This window comes from Tachypleus tridentatus, chromosome 12, assembly GCF_004210375.1.
Source record: "Tachypleus tridentatus isolate NWPU-2018 chromosome 12, ASM421037v1, whole genome shotgun sequence".
Lineage (NCBI taxonomy): Eukaryota > Metazoa > Arthropoda > Merostomata > Xiphosura > Limulidae > Tachypleus > Tachypleus tridentatus.
In genome coordinates this window covers 7980290-8004351 of record NC_134836.1, presented here as the reverse complement: position 1 = coordinate 8004351, position 24062 = coordinate 7980290, and the positions used below count along the sequence as shown (strand labels likewise).

At 35.7% G+C, this 24062-nt stretch overlaps 1 protein-coding gene across 1 annotated transcript in view; it reads right to left on the bottom strand.

Annotated features, from left to right (window-relative positions):
* Positions 1-24062, bottom strand: part of LOC143234926 (uncharacterized) — an 84529-nt gene that overhangs the window by 26912 nt on the left and 33555 nt on the right. Inside the window, exons 7-8 of the mRNA XM_076472621.1 lie at positions 6614-6669; positions 649-704 (exon numbers count right to left, since the gene is read on the bottom strand). Coding sequence (XP_076328736.1) covers positions 649-704; positions 6614-6669 — 112 coding nt within the window. The remainder of the gene's footprint in view (positions 1-648; positions 705-6613; positions 6670-24062) is intronic.

The window sequence follows — 24062 nt, the reverse complement described above, 5'->3', positions numbered from 1 at the left end:
ACTATAACAAAAAAAGAAACAGTTATTTAAAGCTCTGGATACAACTTTGATAAACAACACTGTAAGAACATTTGTATATATATATATGTTTGACTTGTTTTAATATATATGTTATTTTGAAATGTAGGTTTTGTGCTATTTGTATATTAGTGAAGTTCATATACACTAACTGTAAAGAATCTGGCCCCAAAGATATCAAAATTTGACAACATTTATACATTAACTTTTGTTAACATTGATTGTGATTCTAAAAAAGGGAAAATTAAAAGGAATTAATAACTCCATATTGCAATCACATATAACTGAACTTATATACAAATAATCACATCACTGAGTATATACAAAAAACATGTTGCTAAGAATAAATTACAAAGTCAATAGTAACTTTATGTGTGAAGCTTGCTATTAAGCTTTTCCAATATTATGTGCCATTTAGTTCTATTCTACTTACAACTTTCATGATGTTCATATTACCATTAATTTTTTAATCTTTCTTAATAGTAATGGTGTTTTTGAAGTACGGTATAGTTAACTACAGAATTAAATGTGTCTTTTAATATCATACTTTAAGGTATATGTTTGTAAAAACAATTTACAAGTTGTATTAGAACAAATACATGTATTGCTGATAACATACTCTAAACTTACCAAACCTGCTAGTGATTTTATCCAATTTCTTCCCAAAGATAAAATTCTTAAGTTTTCTAAGGGAGAAAATATCCAAACATAGTTTTTGATAATGTAGTTCTCAGATCAGGTTTTTACAGTAAAGTTTTCAATATTTAAATCATTGTAATTTAAATCATACATGTATTAGCAGTCACAAGATATTACAATTACAAGAGCTGTAAACTTTGTTTTCATTTATGTGATTATTAATCTTGGAATTTTAATGTAATCTTGCAATAAAGTAATTTATATATATGATAACTAACTGACTTCAAAAACAAAGAGTCAAAACACTGCTATAAGACATAATTATTGTAACAAAAGCTGATGAAATACAAAATCAATACGAACCTTAGACCTGATGCTGTACTCACTGTTGTGACTGTCTTGAATATATGTACAAAGTATATTCTGTAGCCAAGGTGAATTTTATTTTAAGATTTGTGACATAGTAAATGGCATGCTTATTTTTTTATAGTTTTCTTTATTTACTGTTCATTTATTATTCTTGTTAATTTCAACTATGAATTTCTTATCGTATTAAATTTCTAACTCATCTTCACAATAAATTTCAATGTTTGTATTATGAAACTGGCACAAACTTCTGCACTTACATTCAAATAATGTTGTGAAAGATTACTAAATTAACTAGTCATGTAAGATGTAGCCTCATGATCTACCCACTTAATAAAAACACTTGCTTGATCTTTATATGAAATGTAATTAAAATAAATTATTGCCAAGGTGGTTTAATTTTTGGAACACTGTGTTGTTGTTTTTCTAGAATTAGGTTTTTTTTTATTCTGCTGGTTCTTTTCCCTTATTTCTTTACTTATTGAAATTAATATTTATACTGTATTGTTTATTAGCATTAAACCTTGGGACAAGACATGTCTAAAATGGTGCCATCATTGAGAGTTGTAAAAATGGCATGACAGTAAAATGTTGACTATTGTGGCTTGAGTGTCATAAAGATCACACATTGGTGCATCAGTCCCAGATAAAAGAAAACAATGAGTTATAAAACTGTGACCAATACATAACTTCTTTACAACAACTTCTTCCTTCCAATTCTTAAGGAAATAAAATCACCAAAGTCCAATAGAAGATTTTATATGGGAAAGCTCACTCCGAGTCGACTGCCAACTGTTGCAGAGTCGAGTCTTGAATATAGGGCTGTAGTCCATGTATGGAAAAACTGGATAGAAGCAGATGATAAAGAGAAATAGGCCAGTCAGATTTTGAATATCAACGAGAACAGGGTGAGGAGTAACATGAAGCAATTCCAGAGTCAGCAAAGTCAGTATAAATAGCACAGTTCATGTACTGTATGGCTTCCATGTGATCCAGGGCAAGAGAAATGGCACACAATTTGACAGTAAACACATCCTTCCATTCCTATTTATACTGATGGTTCGAAAGATGTTCAGCAAGCAGAAGATAGTACATCCAATTGGGAGTATCTGCCTTCTTCAGATGACTTAAAGAAAGGTCACACTTGTGAATGGTAACAAAACAAGGTGGGATGGACTGACCAGTGGAGACAGCAGATCCATGGACAGATCCAATACAGCAGCCTGCACCTGGATACAAAGGCTAAAAGGAACAGTAGCAGACCATCTATTCTGAAAAAGCATGGCACACTAAAGAAGTAAAACACAACCTAAGATTGGATGTTGTGGTAAGGGTCGAAGTTTTGAAGTATACAATAAAAACAGTTGCAAATGGAAGAGGTGTAGAGGAAGTTCATCAGATTCAATGCACAGATTCTGTCTGGACTGGGAAAAGGAAAAAACTCCTTTACAGAGCTGAATCCTCAAATGGTGAATGGGGTGCAACATCTTCAAGATTGAGGTCCTGGTAGAGCTATAGATCATGGACTCATATACTTGATGTGTGGAATGAAAGTAAGCTTACAATTAAATGTAAGCCCCAAGAACTTTGCCTTGGAAACCACAGGAAGCACAACTTCACTGAGACTGAGCTCTGAATTGGGGTGAATACCCAATAATGGCAAAAGTACATGCACATGGTTATACAGAGAGAATAGATAAAACCATTTGCTGTGGTTCACTTCAGTAAACGATCGAGGGCAGTCTGTAGCTGCCACTCAATAAACTTCATGCTAAACATCTGACTTGAGATGTATAAGTTGTTGATATAGAGATATGATATCATATCTGGACAATTGATATGTACTGTAACAGTACATATTGACTGTACTGTAACAGTAGGATGGAAATGTCCAGTAGTGACATTAATATTTATAATGGAAAGTGTGACAATTCAGACACAGCTCTGAGGGATTCCAAGTTCCTGTGGGAAAAAAAAGGAAAATGTTGAACTCACATTAACTTGGAATGGCTGCTTCATTAAATAATTTGATAAAAGTGGACAAATGGCAATGTAACCCATATGAATGGAGGTACTGCAAATTGACATACATCCACATAGTACCATAAAACTCAGTGATGACAAGAAAACCCACTTGTAGAGAAAAATATACTCTTCAAAAAAAGAAATGCAAAAGGCAAAATTTGAGACATATTGTTAACAAGTTTATTCTGGGTAGTTCTGTATGACATGTGTGAAACTTTGCACATTCAGTGCTGAACATCCAAAGTCTGCAAAGGTGAAGTCCACGCTCACTAGCTGACGTTTAATGTCACTCAACGTCAATAACGAGTATGCCCCCCCCGTGAACATCAGTAACTGATTGGCATCTCCTGCCCATGGAAGCGATGAGATGACGAATCACATCCTGTGGAATGGCTGTCCATTCAGCCTGCAAAGCTGCTGCAAGCTGAGGTACAGTCTGCGGTTGAGGTTGTCGCAGACATCGGTCCAACTCGTCCCAAAGATGTTCGATGGGGTTTAAATCTGGTGATCTGGAGAGCCAGGGAAGAATGTTGATGTTGTGGTGTCTCAAGAAGAAAGTGGTGAGTTGGGCTGTGTGAGGATGGGCATTGTCATGTTGACAAACATCGTTGACGTTCACCATGATGGGTTGCACATGGGGCCCAAGAATCTCATCGACGGTTGAGTACAGTGTGATCAGAAATCCTACGCAGCCCTGGTATGGTTGAGGCAGTAGATGTCGCAGTGGTAGTCTTATCCCGAAGGTGACGTAGCCAGATGTAGCGATCTTGTGCGGGCGTGGTCACACGAGGTCTGCCAGATCGTGGACGGTCACTAGTTGATCCATGTTGTTGGTGATGATTCCATAGCCTTGTGATGGTGCTTGGGTGGACATTCACAGCTCTGGCAACATCTGATCGAGATTCGCCTGCTTCCAAGCGACCAATGGTGTTGTTGCGTTGTGTCTCAGTCAGTCTTGGCGTAACTGTATTGTGTGTCGGTGGCTTAACACTGAGCTATGGAAACCGAGAACCCGTCACTTTTATAGGAATTTTGCACATGTTGCACTTGCAGAACATGCAGATCTCTCAAACAAATTTATTGGACACGAATGCATTTTGGCAAAAAATCCAATGTTTTCCTCCGTTTTCAAAGTGCACAACTTTTATTGTCATTTTGGTCTGACAATCAGTGTTTTAACACGTGTAACATCACATACTCTGAGCTTGTAACATTATTACATATATTTTTTTCTCTTTAAAATAACAAAAATATCCCTTTTGCATTTCTTTTTTTAAAGAGTATATATATGCAAAAATGGCTGGTTTGGGTTGAGAATATTTTTTATACAGAGGAGCACCATAAGACTTCTCAAGGTAAAATAAACAAACCAGAAACAAGATGTTGTCACTTGAGAAAGGCTTCCCTGATTGACATTTCAAGTTGAATCAGATGGTTTGTGGTGGAGCACTGTTGTCAAAACCTACACTGGGCAGGCAAGAGGAGGTTCTTTGATTCAAGGAAACAAAAGAAGACAAGCATTAACCATCCTCTCTAAGATCTTACAGAGACAGCTCATTAAAGCAATTGGATGGTAGTTTGAAGGAATTTTGGGATCCTTCCTGGGCTTATAAAAAGGGAGGACAATAATCATTCAACAACCGGAGGCCACAGATGGGCCTGAGCACATGCCAGAAGTAGGGGCAGAAGGAAGTAAACCCATGCAATCACTGAAAAGATTGGTAGGTACAGAGATTAGAGTAGACATTGACCACAGAGGGTAAAAGGCTCTTCACATAGCCTGAGAAAGACTCTAATGAAGACACAGAAAGATCTATCTACCACTCCCACTGCAGCAGTGGAATGGAGTGCAGCAGCATATGTCCATATGTCCAAGATAGAGTGATGGACATTAACTTTCGAGCCTCAAGGTAAATAACGTTGTGAATCATTTTCAAAAGCTATAACCCTTCTTCCCCCACCCACCGATGGCAAAAACAAAAGTAGAATGAGCACCACTACAATTAACACAATGATGGTCCATTTCACACACATCAGGCATCATGGTACTTGCCACTGCAATGAGCACATGTCAAGAAATCATGGCATAATGCCTTCAAGTAACCAAACTGCTGACATTGGAAATATCTGAGAGGGTTCAGAACATATGGTCCTACCTTACAATTTAGATCACCTGCCTTGATGGTCGCAGGAGGTCGTGATGATGTAAGCATCAAAATTAGGATACTGGTCAGGAGCATAATTCCATCTTTGCAAGTGAAGATACACCTCACTGCAGAAACTCCTTGATTGGAGAAACCAGCAATGATCTGTGACTCATGGATATTCTTCAAATCCTTCTCAACATTAACTCCTTGCAATGAATTCAAAATAACATGGGGAGTAACCTCAATAAGTATATCTTTTATGGCCTTCTAATGCAAAAAGTTCACTGTGTTTTGGAGTGAATGTTTCCACCAAGATGTCCCCATAACATGAGTTGTTTAGTGACTTAGGAGAGCTAGCCAGCCCCTGTAGTCCCTTCTGGATAAAAAATGGAAACATTTACCCTAAGGATTTGTCTGGTGAAGAAAGTAATATCAGAAAATGAGGTATATGTGTTGAAGAAGTTAAAGATTGCTGTTCAGAATCTTCAAGACGTGGTCGTTTACCTATGATCTGTTTTTTACTATTTTATTTTGATTTGGGGGATCTGTAATAAAGAAAGAAATGTCAGAGTCTACTGACCTTACCCACCATGGATCCCAATGAGGGGACACACTGCAATGTCAAACAAGGACATTGCAGCAATGTCAGGGTTTTGTGAGCACCAAACACCAGCATCAGACACAATGTCCATAACATCCACTGAGAATGTCCAACACTGGTACTTGGTTGACCCTAGCCCAAGTGAACCAGCCAAATGACCCTGGTGGTACCACCCTAAGGCTGCCTGTCTACAGGAATTTGAGGCCAAAGTGGTGTGTTAGGGTTGGACCCTTCAACCACCAGGATCATCTCATCTCCTTCACAAGTTGCCATGCATGGCAAACATATGGATGGATGTTTAGATCCCAGAGGAGATAAATGGACAGTATAGAACCTTCTCTATGAGGTCCCCTCATCATGTACAGGAATACTCACTGAGGGGTTATGAGAATGGATAGGTACTGACTTTTGAGTTTTTAACAACACACTCAGAAAAAGTAGTGTTACTTAATATTCCTTTGTTTTCTGATAAAGATCTCAATATCCAAATGTACATTTTGCTTTACTCTTATGTATTACCTTAACTATAGTGTTCTTGTTTTTCTTTGGTTTCTTGAGGGCTTGTTGTTTTGTTTGGAAATAAGTGAAACTGGAAGTTTGTTGAATTATTGCTATTTATAAAAAGTTTTAATTCTTTTACTTATCACAGGTGTCTTACAGTAGCTCAGTTGTAAGTCTGTGAGCTTATAACAGTAAATATCCTGTTTTGATTCTTGCAGTAGGCAGAGGACATCTCTAGACTTGTAAATTTGTACTTAAGAATAAATGGACCAAACAAACTTACCAAATGTAAAATAATAATAATCTTAAAACTTACTGAGTCCATTCAAGTTTGTTAGTTTTTCAATGCAGTTTGTTGAAAGTGAGAGTTTCCTATAAAAGAGAAATAGCCATAATTGTAAACTATATATTACATTAGAAGTAATATTCAAGAAGTACAGAAATTTCATCAAGTTAAGCATGTGAAAACCTTATTTCCTTCTTCATTTTTAGTGAATATTATCCTTACATCATATGTAAATTCTAAAGTCAACTTAAAGTGAACTAATAGTTTTAAAACTATGATCATTAAAAAATATAAGCCATTAAATCATGATTTTCAGACACATATCCATATGAATCAAATCATGCCAAAAATCTGTCTTTCTTCATTACAGCCAATATCATCTTGGCAATAGAAAAAAGTGCCAATACTGCAAACAAAACCAAAAATGATTCTCAAAGAGATTTAAAACTTATACAAGTTATGCAAACAACTGAATATCCCAAATTTTGGGATAGGCACTGCATAATTTGACAGATGCTTTTGTATCATATGGTCATTGTAAAAGTGATATATAACTTTTGTGTGTGTGTGTGTGTTTTGTTGGCCAATAGAAAATCAAATAGTTTTGAAAAAGGGCAAGGGAACTTTTCTGTCATTTTGTCTTTTTAACATCAAGTTTTTCAAAATTTTCTCACTTCTGAATTACCCTTACTTTTCACTCCACCAGTTTTTCACTTAAATTTAATCCTTTAGCTTTGAATTTTAATCTTATTCTCTGTCACTACAATAATTCTAAGTTCTGATTTGATTGTAATATGTGAGATATTAGTGTATTTTTGTTGTTTAAGTATCATCTTTTTAAGCAAAGAACATGATATCTATTATTTCTGTACACTTTTACAAACATATCAAGCATACAAGTTTCACATCATTTGGTTTTATATACTTTTAATATATAGTAAGCATATAAAACCCATACTTTAATTCTTGATGCTCTTAGGTTTCAGATATGTGAATATTCTGTCTTTTAAGTTTTACATACAATGCCTTCAAAACAGTAGTTGCCCCCTGCAAAGTTTCCCCATTTTGTTGCCTTCTGAGCTCACAATCATGAAACTTTTGAATCTAAATAATCTACTCCATACTGAGAAAAATAAAAAAAATATAATATTATGTAAGTCAGTCAGATTTTCAAAGAAAATTAGAATATCCTCAATCACATAAATATTCAATCCCTTTACTACAGCAACCTTTAATTAGCTCAGGTGCAAAAGATTAGTTTAAAATGTCACAAAATTAGTGCAATGATCTTTTTCTGTGTTTAACTAGACTTCAAAATAAATGCATCTGTTCAAGCCAAAACACACAGAGTTGTACAACAAACCGATCATGAAAACAAAGAAGTTTTCCATCCAAACAAGTCAGGGAGAAAGTTGTAGAGAAGCACAGATCAGGAGAAGGTTACAAAAAATTTCAAAGTCACTGATTTTCCCTTTGAATATGATGAAGTCCATCATTAAGTAGTGAAATGTACTTCATACCACCCAGTCACTACCCAAATCAATCCACCCTTCCAAACTTCCTTAAAGTAAACAAGAAACTACTTAGAAATGCTACTGTGAGCTAAAAGCCAACAGTGACATTGAAAGACTTGCAAAGTTCCATGTCTGATATGGGAGTTAGTGTTCATATATCAACAATATTCTGGTCCCTAAAAAAGCTGACCTGAATGGGCAAATGGCAAGAAAGAAGCTATTACTGAAAAAGAATCATCTTAAATCTCATATGAAGTTTGTGACAAACCATGTAAATGATATTGTACATATGTGGCAGAAGGTTTTGTGGTCAGATGAGACAAAAATTGAGCTTTTTGGTCTCAATTCAAAGCATTAAGTCTGGTGCAAGCCAAACATAGCATCACCTAGTAAACACTATCCAAACTGTTAATCATGGTAATGGCAACATTGTGTTATGAGGATGTTGGTCAGGATTAAGAGGAATATGGATGGTGCAATGTAGAGGCAAATCCTAGAGAAAAACCTGCTTGATTTAGCCACAAATTTAAAATTGAGTCAAAAATCCACATTTCACCAGAACAATGAACTGAAGCATGAGGACAAAGCCACACTGGAGTGATTTCAAAAGTAGAAAGTGAATATCCTCACTTGAATCCAATATAAAATTGATGGTGAGACTTGTAGATTGCAGTCCATCAATGGTCCCAACAAACTTGTCAAGATTGGAGCTAGAGCAATTTTGTAAGGAAGAATGGGCAAAAATTACACCATCCCATTGTGCAAAGTTGAAAGAGACCTACGCAAAAAGACTCACAGCTGTAATTGCTACCAAAAATACCTTAACCAAGTACTGATGTAGGGAACTGAATACTTCCCTTTACTATCAGTAAATTTCAATTGATACATTATTTTGCAAGTTTTGCTGACATTCAGCCTCCTTTTCACGACACTGTTGAGTTTGATCATTAGAGTTGTAAATAAAAATAAGTTCATTGAAAAATTGCCTACATTATTTGTATTTCATCCAAATGTGACATTACTGATAAGGGTGAATGCTTTTGTTAGGCAATGCATGTTTTAGGGATATAAAAAAACTCAATTTTTAATTCTATATGAACCAACACAGACTTCTAAATGTCCAATCATATCTATCCAAATCTATCTGTGTACTCATATCTATCTAAAAAGAAAAGGCTTAAAGGAAATATAAATGCACTATATTAATTTTTAGCATGTATGTAATATTATGTCTCTCCATAAGGGTTTAAAGGCATCACATTCTTCAATAGGATACACAAGGTCTTTAAGATTCTGTGAAATATACAAATCTGAAAGAAAGCAGAGTGGCTTGAAGACCTGATCTGCTGTGTCCTTTGACTATGTCAAAAGGTAGTAATAAGTAGAAAATGACAGCTCAGCTAGTTAAAGGCATTGGCTCTTACATTATGACCACTGCTGTTATTACCTAGCTTTCCTCTAGGTCAATGAACTCATCAGGTATTTTCAGGGTGGCTTTCAATCATTAGATTCCAGTTGAAAGTCCAACATCATAGCTGTAAGGCAAGTTACAAGTTGGTCCTATTCATAAATCAGAGTAATCACTGTTTAAAATTATGTTGTTGTTTTTTATAGCAAAAATAAGAACTGAAAATGGCAAGTACATACAACTTCTAATAAGCCAGAATCTCAATAAATCACAAGGACTTAAAATAACTTGTTTTGTTTACAGAAAGGATCTTTGTGTGCCATTTCAGAAACTGAATGCCATTCCTCCAGGCTCAGTATAAATACAGCAAAACCTATCTAAGGCAGAATCGCACAGGACCCAGTAAAATGTTTAGCTTACGCAGGTTTTCTAGCTTAGATATAATAAACATACATTTCCTTAATTACATACAATTTTTGAGCAAAACGTTATACTTGCTTGACTCAAGGGAAGTAAGACGTTTGTGAATAATGTTATTATACTGTTTACGCTATACTTATTAGAATAAGAACAAAAAAGGACATTTAAAATATACATAAGTACACAAAATCTTAATCAAATTTATTTGAAGAAAGTGTCCAATTTCAACTGTTTCATTTTTTCAATGGGCTTTCTCATGCAGTTAAAAAATAATGCTAATTCTATGACCTTTTCATGAAGTTCATTTTCCCCCTTCATTTTTGCATACAATTTGATAACATTAATATACTTAACACTTGCGATGAAGTAAGAATTTCTATTTCCTCACTATCTTTTGTTCATCTTCTGAATCTCTCACACTGTTACCACCTTGTGATTCTATTATAGATTTTAAATCAATTTCATGAGTTTCTGGTAAAACATTCTTATCAATGTTCATATAACTTTTTGTGTTCACAAAATTATCTGCATCAATCTTCTCAATCACAGTTTGAATTCCACTAAAATTGTCATAACAAAGAACTTCTCTACAATCTCTGCCATTATCAAAAATAAATCCACAGTTTCGAAAGCACTTTATTACACATTCATCTTTTACACTTTTGATTGAATGAATTAAAAATGCAATTGCATCTAACATGTCAATTTTCATGGTCATTTAAGATGCTCTCTTATGGTTGTCCATGTTTGAAATAATATGCTGAAGCATCAATTTTATGTATTTAAATTTTATACACTGTATAATTCCATTATCTAGTGGCTGTAGAACTGATGTTGTATATGGAGGTAGAAAGATTAAATGAACATTTGGAAGTTTAAACAAATTATTAATTAAAGAATTTATTAATATTTAAAGAAATTATTAATTAAATAAGAAATTAATATTTAATCAAAAATATTTTTTCTGCCTTACTCAGGTTCTAATCCTATTTGATGATAGATGAGGTAAGTGAAAGATAGTTTTCTATCCATGTTATCTAGGTTTTGCCATACAGATGGCCTTTTATAAGAGAAATCTGAAGACAACGTTGCAAAATTTTGATATTTGTGACTTGTAAAGATTTCCACCCTGTGCAGTTTCCCATAGACAGGTTTTACTGTACATATTTCAGGATAAAGGAAATGCTTCTACAGCACTAATGGGCATATATGTGAAAAAGGTTTCTTGAGAACACCACATAATCTCTACAAGACATAATCTACATTTGGACTGACATACAACTGCATTACTAAAGGCTAACATGACCACTACTTAGATACATATGAGGGTTCACACTATTATCATATTTCAAAAGCAGAGTGCTAGGTCTAATGGGAAAGTGAAACTAATAGGACAGTCCCTATGATTGTTACTTAAACCTGGTCAGAACCCATATAAAAACTGACCACTTTCTTGAAATTTGGAGCATTAAATATTACATGGCTTCATTTCAGCTCTAAAACTTGGTTTAGTTATATCTTTAAATATAATAGGAATGAAAACAAGTGATTCCATATTTGGTTCACTTTTGAATTCAAAATTATATTAATTTCACCCACAATAAATGTTCAAATAATTTATATAAAAAAAAATGAAAATACTTTGAAATATTTTCAAATCTCAGAAATTAATTTTCAAAATGAATATATTTTAAACAAAAAATGTAAAAAAACTTTGTACACTGTGCTTTCTCCTGTTTTGAAGCCAGTAAACACAACTTCTCTTGGTTTAAATACAGTAGTGAAATCTACAAGTATTTTATTTATACACACAATTAACTATTATTTTACTACCACCAATAAAAACAAAAGTATGCAGTCTTTCCAACATAGCATGATCAGATAATATGGTTCCAATACCAAGAATTACATTTAACATTTTACAGCTGATAATACTCTTTTAGTTAAATCACAAAGAACTTTAAAACAATTACTTACATACATCAACTCTATGATATTTTACTGTGCTCACAGATGTTTAAGAATAATGGCAATGAGTTACTTATAAAGAGTTTAGGTGAGAAACAGTTAGGATACCCATTAGTTCAATATTCATAGTTGGCTTGAAAACTAGCTGAGAGAACTGATGTAAGGTCTGAATGCAACTTCTTTGGCTGCAGAAAAACTGATTTTCCACTTGTTACATGAGGTTTTATTCAATATTTCCTCAGCATTCTCATGATCTGCCAAATAGTATACACAAATACCCACAAGTAGTTCAGATACTTAATTGGTAATTTCTCTTTCAATCATGTGCAAGATCTAGTAAAAAAAAAACTGCTTATCCACTGGTTGCAGACAGAGTTGGTGAATTGGCAGCCTCTTCTCTTGTATCTATACCCATAATTTTGTTATCGAGATTTCATCAAAGGGCCTACTAGCTTCCTTTTTAGGCAGTTTTACACTTGATAACCATCAATCATCTACAGCCTTAGCCCATACTGTGGCATCTCCAAGCTGTTACAGAATCATCTCAGTTCTGTCTTGCTAATTTAGCATCCATAGCTTTCATAATCTTTTACTGACCTTGGTAGCATTAGTTTAGTTACAGTATAAATATGCAAGCAGAGAGTTTCTCAACATGTTTCTCCTATTAAGTCATCATCGTTATATAACCATTTTTTCATACTTCTATGCCTATATTTCACTGTACCACACTTCTCATCACACACAGATATACAAGGCATTTGAAATATACAACAATGCCTCACTGTATAAATATTCAGATCCCATAACAGTGATAAAGATATAAGAGCAGAGTGAGAGAAGACAGTGGACAACAGCATATATTCCACTGACCTACCAGGATTCACTGAAGGCAACACAAAAAAAAAGACATTCACAGGAAGAAAGGCCATGAAAGAGGCAAAAGTTTCCAAAAGAGACCAAACACTATGAGTAGGAGAAAAAGGAGAAACATGAGCTTTGGTAACTAGAAGAAGTTCCACATCTTCAAAATGTATATGGAAAAGTTGAACTCTCTGCATAAATGAGATGATAAATACTGCCAAATAAACTAGATACTAAGTGGGAGTGAATACTGACTTATGAGCCTGAACAGCAAACTCAATGAAGCATATTCCAAACCAAATGGCAGAACAGGACTAAAAGATGCCAAATGTAAATACAGTAGTGGAAATACAAAAACAATGAATGCATTATCCACATTAAAATCCTCAAGAATTAGTGATAGAATTCAGTGACAGAAGAACTGGAAGCAAAAACAGTTTGTGGAAATAGTTGGTTAAAATATTCCAAAACCAAGGCAGGTTCACCAAGTTACAAAAGAGGGGGTCATGAGTCTTTTATCCAAGATGACAAAATGGGATAGAATGACCACATTATTTTTAATGGTTGTAAAATTGCCCACCATTAAAATAATTGCAGCCTTCATTTAAGGAAAACAAGTCAATCCTACTGAGAAGAGTCTGAACCTTGGAAGGTTACAGAAACATGAACACAAAGAGTTGTATTCAATAAAATACACAAAACTGAATTCATAAAAGTATTAATATTATTATTTCCACATTTATTTTATGGGAGAATTAATTTTCATTTCAACTAGATGCCACAACATGGATGTTTATAATTTGTAAACAAACAAGTGCATTACAACTTTTCAAACTGTAAATGTTTTTGCACAGTTTTGTATTGATGAAGTTCAGATTAATTACAAAAAGTAAAAAGTGACTTAATGACAATGTAGGATATATCTTTATGTCCCAAAATCTCACAGTTAGATTAAGCTAATAAATCAAAGTGAAGTAAGAAAAGACAGAAATTTTTATCAAAAGCTTTAATTGAAATTATATTAAAAATGTGTACCTTTATTCTCAAAATAAGAAAATGGTGGAAATAAATATAAAACTTTGAGAGTTAATTAATAGTTGAAATAATAAATATAAACATTCTGTATTGCTAATGAAAAAGGGGTATAATTAAATATTCTTATGCTAAGGAAATAAATGCAAAGTGAGTACTGTACATGGAGGAAGTGTTGCTCATCTATCAGCAGAGTGGTACAGAGTTATGCTGATTGTATCAAAGACTGGTGCAGTACATGTTATGTTCAAAGGTTTGATACTAGTGCATAACTTTTAAGGCAGTGGTATGAAGTGTTAGCTACCTGTTCCATGGAGAGATACTAGCTGATTCTAAAATAGATTTTTGTGTATATCTGAACCATTAGGCACCAACTTTTTTTTATAATGAAATCTACTTTGCATATCAAGTCTTTGTTTATTTAATTAAATTTATTCCTTAAGAAATTGTAGATTTTTTAATCTTCTGATTGTGACAAATGATCATGGAGCATTGTTTTTTGGAACAGTAAGACTGACATACACTTTCAGTATATTTCTTATATCTACTGTGATAATTCAGAAAATCAATATTTCATTCCATATAATTTATTATATAGGAAGGTATCTTGGGAAATGCAAAATGATGCATATAATTATTTGTAAGTTATAAATACACTTTCTAAATTGGGCAGAAGGGATACACATCCAATGAAAAATTGGTTGTTCCAAGTGGTGTTGTTACATATTATATTTTATTTTGGATGAGTCTCTGATTTATTATATTATGTATGCTACACATTACTATTTCAAGTAAACAGAAATGTGAACTTAGAAGTTAGTTAACTGTTAATATGTACCAAATGTATTGTACTTGCCAACAAGATTGATACACACAATTTTCTTTTTTAACATGTATTTATTTTAATATACAAACAAAAATAATACAATTTATAATAACAGTTATTGCTAATAGTTATTACAAATGATGGTTTATATACAAGAGATTTTACAAACTTACAGACAATACTGATTTTTATATTTGGTCTAGAACTGAATATTTTATTGACAATCCAGGCCCACAACAAACAAATTAATTCTGAGTTGATACTGTCACACCTTGCTTACACTAACTAGCTTGATTGGCCTCAATGAAGTTGAACAGTTTGTAATCTTTGAAATCTATAAATGTTCCTGGTGAAATTCTGTAGTTTTCCAATTAATAGGCATTAATCACAATTATAGCTTTCTGGGCCTATAGCACACTGACTGTAGCTGACCAACAATATTAATTAGATTTCTTTCTTGGTGTATGAGTTTTTATATACCAATTGTGTGAGTTTTAGAATTTTCAAAAATGACCTAGTGCATTTTTGTAAACAAATATTGTTGGTTCTCACTTTCAAGAATTCTCTACAAGCTTTGACAACAGCTGAGACTTGTGCAATGCACATTCAAGAATATATGTCACATGCAAAAAAGAAAACTATACAGAAACAAGTGTAGGCACTAAAACAAACGTATAACGGTAAATACGTTACAGGTGTGTAGTGGCTATTGCATGTTGGAGTGTATATGGTGGGTCAAATCTAATCCAAAACCAGGTGGCATTTGGTATTTATTGTCCAGTCCACATTGAGAAGAGGGTCCTTACAGTTTTCACTTCAAGACTAGGAGCAAAAGGGAAAACATCCTATCCAAGACATACTTGTGCAGACATAGTACACAGCCAACACCAGGACACCCAAGAACCCAATGTCCAAAGTGGTGATAGGAAAGAGGAATGCAATTTTGCAGGTTAATTAAGTCCAAAATATGGCATCATTGTGAATTTATCATCCAATCTGTGGTATGAAGAGGGTCCCTACCAGCCACATGTTGACCTGTCCTGCTATAATACAACACTGAACCATCCAGGAAGTGACATCCAGGCAGGGTTAAGATGAGGGATCTCAGCTGGAGAGGTGAACTGTACATGTTGAATTATCTCCAGTCCTAAACCAAAAGGTGTTGGGAATTTTTCAATCCTCCTATAGTAGGAGGAGGATTCACACTATCCACAACAGCAGAATACAACTGCTATAATCTCAACTGATTGCAATGGAGCTCACCCAGGAGAATGTCTCCATGGTTTGCCACCCTACTGGCTAGGACTACCACACTGGAGAAAGTGCAATGTGTGACCATGAAGCCCTATATCTAAATGCAGGTTAGTTTTGATTTATTGATCATGATTGGAGGGCAACTATCCAGACACTGCTTTACTCATGATAGTACATGAATTGGTACACCTTGAAAAGTGTTTTATTTATAAAGCAAAACACCACAAGGAACACCTGATCTCAACAATGAGTGTTATATATAGCCTTTATGATCATATAGTGCAGATGTATGAATTAGTATACCAATACAGGCACCACTTACCACAGCAGGATCCAATGAGCAAGATGTGCTTCTGTAATAGAAATAAAGATTTTGGAAAATATTTAATCATTCACAGTTGAAGTGGTGATGGTGGTGGGTTTGGCATTTTATGCCGCAAAGCAACTAGGCTATCTGCACCAAACATCTGGTAAAAAGTTAAAAGTAAAGTAAAAGTATTAAAATTCATAAAAAGGAATCAAGTTAAAACAAAACAAAGTTGAATTAAAACTTAAACAGTGTGAAATCCAATTTTTAATCTTGTGTACAACAGTAAGAGAGAAATTACAGTAATACTAGTTTTAATGAACATTCTGTAGTGTAAGTTGAATGGTCATAATTTGCTAAGATGACTAACAGGTAAGTACAAATAACAGCATTAGTCTCCGGAAGTTGGCCTTTCCAGTTCTGGTTTCAAGTTATGTGACGTTACAGCCATTTTCAGAAAGTAAAGTAATAGAGTTTTAAAAGACTTTCTGCAGTATAATTTTAATTATTATAACTCACCAGGATGACTATCGGGTAAGTTCAAATATCAGTGTTAGTCACCTGAAGTTGGCCTTTCAAGTCCTTATTTCAAGTTATTTGACATTATGGCCATTTTCTAATTTCATATCCAACTAGTTGTATTTCAAAAAGAAATTTTAAAAAAAGGTTTAATTTGTGAATTAAAAACTTTAATAGTGTTAAAAAGTTCAATGGTCTTTAAAAACTAAAAACACTGTCCAACATTATGGGTAAACCTTGGGACAAAACATGTCTAAAATGCTGCCGTCGTTGAGAGTCATAAAGAAAACGATGAGTTAAAAAATGTGACCAATGCGTAGTCTAGTTAGGACAGCTTCCTCTTTCCAATTCTTAAGGAAACATGATGTTCAAAGTCCAATAGAGGGTTTTATTTGGAAAAGCTTATTTTCACGTTGCTCACTCCAAGTCGACTGCCAACTGGCATGGAGCCGAGCCTTGAATAAAGGACTATAGACCATGTATGGAACAAGCACAGCAGTGATAGTGCTAGAGCAGTGTCAGCAAGCTCATTCCCACGAATACCAACATGGCCTGGTATTCAGAAGAACTGTTAAAGAAAAATGGGACAGTCGGTTTTGAATATCAGCGAGAATAGGATGGGAACTGATGTGAAGAGATTCCAGGGCTAACATAGAGCTAAGCAAATCTGTATAAATAGTACAGTTCATTTACTGTATAGATTCTATGTGATCCAGGGCAAGAGAAATGGCATACAGAAGAAAGATAGGGGATGAAGCAAAAGTGCTAGATATTTGAGAAAAGCTTTTGCCAAGAGTATTGACAATGCTCTGGGTATCAGCAACTTCCTGGCCATCAGAAAACAAGATTGAAAGAAGGCAGAAGTATACTGACCACTAACCTTTCAAATTTTGTCCCATATTGCTTCAGAACTAGTGGTAGAAGAAATGCTAGAGGTGTATCTAATCCAAAATTCCTTCTGGCTTTGACGTCTGACCTGCTGAAATGCAATGTAGTTTAAAAGTGTGGGATATCTAAGAAAATATCGAAAGCCCATTTTGACCTTTTCTTGTCACATGGCAGGTAGGATTCCACCAAAGATGAGAATACTGTGGGAAATGTGTTGAGGTTTTAGGAATACACTAAGTAGCTGCCTGGACAATACAGTCAGTTACTGCCACTACACAGTCATCTATCGATGGCAGAAGCAAGTTCTGAGAGAGTGGTGAAAGAAGGCCAGTTAACCTGGTCCAACTTCCATCAAGGCACACGGGTCGAATGGCAACGACCATGGCCAGTCTCTCTCAAAATGACAGGAAAATGATTACTGCCCCATGGATTACTGTCGACTCTCCAAGAAAAGTAGGTGAAAAGTGAAAGGAAGCAGATAGAAAGATGTATAGCAGTAAAAGGCTGACTAGGTGCATGAAAATAAGTTTTGTTTGTTTGTTTGTTTGTTTTGGAATTTCGCACAAAGCTACTCGAGGGCTATCTGTGCTAGCCGTCCCTAATTTAGCAGTGTAAGACTAGAGGGAAGGCAGCTAGTCATCACCACCCACCGCCAACTCTTGGGCTACTCTTTTACCAACGAATAGTGGGATTGACCGTCACATTATACACCCCCCACGGCTGGGAGGCGAGAGCATGTTTAAGCCTCCCTTTTCACGAAGTCTTCTAGGCCATGCAAAGCGAGAATCATACCCCTAGACCAACGAGCCGAAAATAAGTAGGTGATATTATTAACAGTCTTTAAGCATTGCACCTCTTTCTCTTCTACCCATTTAGGGGAAGTAATAGAGTAAGATTGGTGTGGGTCACTACAGTTAACACAGTGTGGTTCCAGGTTGCACTTGTAAGTGCCGTGGTCTTTACCAACACAATGAGCACATACCAAAAATCCATGACATGATGTTTTTGAGTGACCAAACAGCTGACACAGGAAACCTGGGAGAGGTCTATGAATTTAAGGCCATACCTTGTAGTTTAGGTAACCTGTTTTGACTGTAGCAGGAGGACGAGGTAATGTAAACATTAATATCAGAACATTAGTAGGGTCCATAATTCCATCTTTGTGAGTGAAGACTTGGCCTACCATAGTAATACCTTGGCTGGAGAAGTCAGCAAGGATTTCCAACTCAGAAATGTTCTTTAATTCCCTCTCAACTATGAATCCTCTGGAATAATTCAAAGTTGCATGGGGAGTAACCTCAATGGGTATATCCCCAATGGCTTTTGATTTCAAGAGGAGTTTGGTATGCTATGGTGAAGATGTTACCACCAAAATTTCTCCAGAGCACAACTTTTTTACTGACTTTGGGGAGTCAGCAAGTCCCTCTAATATCTTCTGAATGAAAAATGGAGACATCTGCCCCAAGGATTTCTCAGATAAGGAATAGAGAATCAGAAATTGAGGTGTAGTATCTGGCTGTATAACAGAATCGTCCATGTGTGGTCTTTTTCCAATGATCTGTTTTTTCAATTTTTTTCATTTTTATTTGTTTTGTTAGAAAGAGGGGTATCCACAAAAAACAAGCTACATTTCAGTGCCCACTGACCCCACCACCATGAAGCCCTATGTGGGAAGAACTACAGTGCCAAACAAGGACACTGCAGAGAGCCAGGGTTTTGAGAGCACTATGCCCAAACACCAGCATCAGATACAATGTCTACAACAACTGTTGAAAACATCCAACACTGGTACTTGGTTGACCCTAGCCCAAGTGGACCAGCCAATTCACCCTGGGGAGCTGCCTGTCTACAGGAATTCAAGGCCAAAGTGATGTGTTAGGGTTGGTCCCATAAACCACCAGGATCCTCTCCTCTCCTTCACAGGTCATGGCACACGGTAAACATGTGGGTGGATGTTTAGATCCCAGAGGAGGAGAACTGAAAGAACAGAACCTTCCCTGGGAAGTCCCCTAACCATGTACAGGAATCCACATCGAGGGGGAGTTAAAGTGAGGTGTGTAAAATTTTAAGGGAAGGTATTCAATATCCTGAGGAGGAGATGGCCACATGTCAGTTTGGATATTTTCTCATAGCTGGTGATGGAAGTGAGCAGCCAAAATGAGTGTGAGATGATCAATTTGGAGCAAGGATACTTGACAAATATGATGAAAATTGGTGAATCTAACTTGTAAAAATGACCAAATAATTGTCTCTGATAAAGGAAGTATTCTAACAGAAAAACAGGTGAGAAAGGAAACCATGAAAGGAAGTCATTTGGGCAACATAATACTGAAAAGCACAAACAGGACATAAAAGATCATCCAGATTGGAGCATAAATACAAAAAGAAAATAGGTGAAAAGATGATGTTACCTTCATCTGTTGCCAGCTTCTTGTGAAAAAACTGTGATCCAGATAAGAGAGGCCATATGTGCAGTGGTAAAAGATACATGGAACATCGAGAGTGAATACATCTGGCCAACAAGCAAAAATGAGCAAAAACATATTTTCAAGAACAAACAGTAGCCAAGGGTTACAAAGAAGGATAGGTAGGGACATAAAAAAATCAACTTGAGGTCCTATTGTTTGGAATGAAAGTAGGACAAAGAAGCCAAAAGAGCATAAAAAAAAAAGAAAGCAGAGAATGTATTGGATAAGGTTGCCTGATAGCAGGTAATAGTTGGCACAGAAGGGCCATTGTCAAACACCTTGTTAAAACATTCTGAAATGTGAGGAACACTAGGACAGGAAAGGAGATTACCAGGATGCAGGGGTCAAGAGTAGAAAATGTGCCATTTTCACTGATACACAATTAATGATGAAATATGGACTCACTGGGAAAGAAGGTTTTTATCATGATACTTACATGTGTGGAGAGTCCATACCACCTCACAAGAGACCAGACAAACATCACACATGAAGCTGGAGTATGGTGATGATGTGATGATACTCATGTTTAAAGTTATTTGAGAAATGAGATGTGGTTGCAGAAAGGATAATTAAAGGAGGATAAATACTGGAAGCCACATTTGAGCAGATCAGAGAGGGGTAATGAGAAGGCTGGACATAGATTGATGTGGACAAAGGATAAAATCCAGGATAGGAAGCAGATAGGAGGATAAGCATAAAGGTAAAGTTGTACAAGTCATGACTGAAGGCATCTACCACAAAAGCCAAAGGATGTGGCACTGGGGACTAGAAGAGGGATATCTCATTGGGCACAAAACCACAAAAGCATCTGGAGATTTAGGGACTACTCTGTGGGGAGAATCTTGCTGAGATGAAAGAAGCAATCTACAACAAGGTTCAAGCACCCAGGATATATGTCAATAGGTGTACTTGATATGAAAGAAACATTTTTCACCAGGTAGCAAAATAATCCATGTACATTACTTTTTTTAGCAAATAATGTAATGTGAAATTTCATCCTTTATAATTATAATTAAGCATAGAATCATACCTTTCAGACTTTTCAAATCCATAAACATTTTAGTGGCAAATATTCAACAGTAACAAATACTGTCACTGTAGGCAGTTCCTTCTTGTACAATATCTATACATTGAAGAGCCATTATTGTGTGCAACAAATTAGCCACAATATCTCTGGTTGAAATGAGCTGCTGCTCAAACTGAGTTTGTCTTGTCTCAGACATAACAGGTTATAGAGTAGTTCACACCCTGTGATGAGCCAAGTCACAGTTAAAGCACAAGATCATCCCTCCTGCTCTAAGCATCTTTTCTTTGACCTTTTCTTCTTCATTTGTGATGCTGCCATGGTAAATGGGCCAGGAAAGCTTTGTTGTCCTACAAGGAAACATGATGACTACACTAGTGCAGCTTTTGGTCTAATTTTTACTGAGCCTTGAATGCCATCACTGAATTGTATTTTTTAATAATGAAATCACCAACCACAGCAAGTGCTGTTGGCCTGTCCTTCAGCTACAGGATGTGATTTAACAGATCATCTTGAATGCTGTTGTTACAGAAGCTGCCTCTGTCATGACAAGATTCCAATGAAACCCATGATCTGTTGCATATTTTCACTTATTAGTCATTCTATACATTTGTCAATTAGAACCTCCTGTGCCTACAAATGATATGCTTGAGTACAATTTTCCATAGAAGCTTTGAAGATTGGCACCTAAGCAGTTAGGTGTCATGATGTCCTCGCTTAAAAGCCTTGAATTCAGACCAATTGATTAACTAGTTTTCCATACAGTAAAAATATTGATGTAGGTTGTTTACGACCATGTCCTAATTCTAAAGCTATTTCTTCTATCTGCCCTGCAGCTTCAATCAACGAACCAACCAAAATCAGAATCACTCTTCAAAAAGTTGACATTTTTCAAACAATTGCCTGTTTGAAATGCATCACGAAAAGAATACAAAATCCTCTTTGGTGGAATTCTAAAACACCAATGGGTTAACCTACTTCACCTCACTGTCACTAGATAGTGGTTGTACAAGAAAATACTTGATAGCAACATGTCTATAGTCATGAAGCTGAGACATTAAAAGTTTCTTTGGAAATTCCTTTGTTGTGTGCCATCTGGCAAAGTCTGTAGAATGCAGTGTCACATATTTATATGAGTTTTTGTTGCTCCCTACTAACTCCCCTTGACCTCTTGAAAATCAAAATGAATGAATATAGCAGAAATATTTTTTGCAGGGCCTTGAATGCCTTATAATAACATTTGACAAAAATACAACTCTATGGCAGTAGTCCTAGAGTTTCCTAAACTATCGGTGAGGAACATGCCAAGTTTGCAAGTGACCATAAATTGTGTTTGGTCTTGAGTACTAGCAGTCAAAGCAGGAGCACAGAAAAGGGGATGGTTACAGGGTTGTATATTCTAAGATTATTTTTAAAAAATTGAGTAAAATAGTTCAATGATGCAGAAAGGGAACCAATGAGGGTCAATCACCAGGAGGCTTTAGGTTGTTGGTTTGTCATCAAGTAGTCTTTGTATAACAACATCCTTGAGCTTCTTGCAGTCCACTGGACTTTGGATCACTTCCTTCTTCCTGCCAGATATTGTATGGTAATGATTCATTCCAACAATTTGATGGTGGCATCACATATCCATCACCAAAAAGATACCAGGTTAATATCTCATTGTTTTTGTACATTGGATCTCCTATACTGGGCCCATATGCACCACATTAACTTTACTGCATGTCATGTTCAAGGTACTTTCGATCTTGTAGTGGATCATCTATCCTGCTCCAACAAAATTTATCAGATATTGTGATCTTTTGACCCACTTTTATTCTGATGGCTTTTTAGTATGTGTAATTTGTCAGAATGAGTCATAAACAACCAGTTACGAGAAATAGAAGATAGAAAACTCAAACCTATCAGACATGAGCAGTTCCAAGAGATTGATATGCAGAGATGAATCATTCATAGACTAACAGTACAAAAACTCAAGAGCATCCAGATATACATCCAAACCCAAAATAAAGCATCTATGGAAAGGTAAGCCCCCAGACAAGGAGAAGAATGTCCACTATGGTGTTGTTTCTGTCCAACCACCAGGCAAAGTCCACATGAAGGTAAAGAGGGAAAAGGACACGGTTATCAAAGGGATCCCAAATGAGGTTCCACTGAACTTGTGAACCCCACTGAAGAGGCCACATGTGGGTTTGCCTAAAAGGAATTAGGGTCTCCAAAGAAGCCCATATCCACAAAGGAAAAAGAACTGCCCACACATTAGGAGGAAAGTAGGAAGCTCACCATACCAGAAGCTCCACAAATCACAAGTGAAGAGGAGAAAGGTGGGTTTTGATGAAATAGGAGTTGAAAAATACCCAAAAATGAATAATATATGCAATGGAAGAAAGGAAGAACTTCTCCATATTCACCAGCCAATTTACCCATACAGTCTCTTAAAGAAGAGAGTAAAGTTGAAGGAAATAAGTTACCTACAAAACAACTACAGGCTGCCAGTTGTAAATATAACAGTGGAAACAAAAGGCCTCTAGAATGGAGAATGTGGACAAAGAAATAGAGAGTTGGAGCCAGCCCTAATAGAAGAGCTTTGATCTGGAAGATGCAATCACAGTGGATCAAACAAAGAAAATTCTGGATGCCAGGGAGGTATGGATGAGGAATTTAACATCTGAAACACCTTACTTCATCTTCCAAAGACCAGGAAGGAAAGCCCATAGATAGGACTCCATGGTGAATCAAGGTGATTCAAGTAAGAGAAATTAATGACATGGCACAAGTTCCTAGTCTTCATGGGAACTACAAACAAACAAGATTAAAAAAAAAGCTGTCTGAGAAGGATTCCCCTATTTCCTAATGCCCTTGTGAAGAAGATCTATAACCTTCTCAGTAAGATGCTAGCTGAAAAGTGGATCCCGATAATGGAGAAAGAATGTGGGATGAGGTGATTGGGGAGGAGGTGAACTCAAATGAAGAACAAGTCCTTCAGAAAA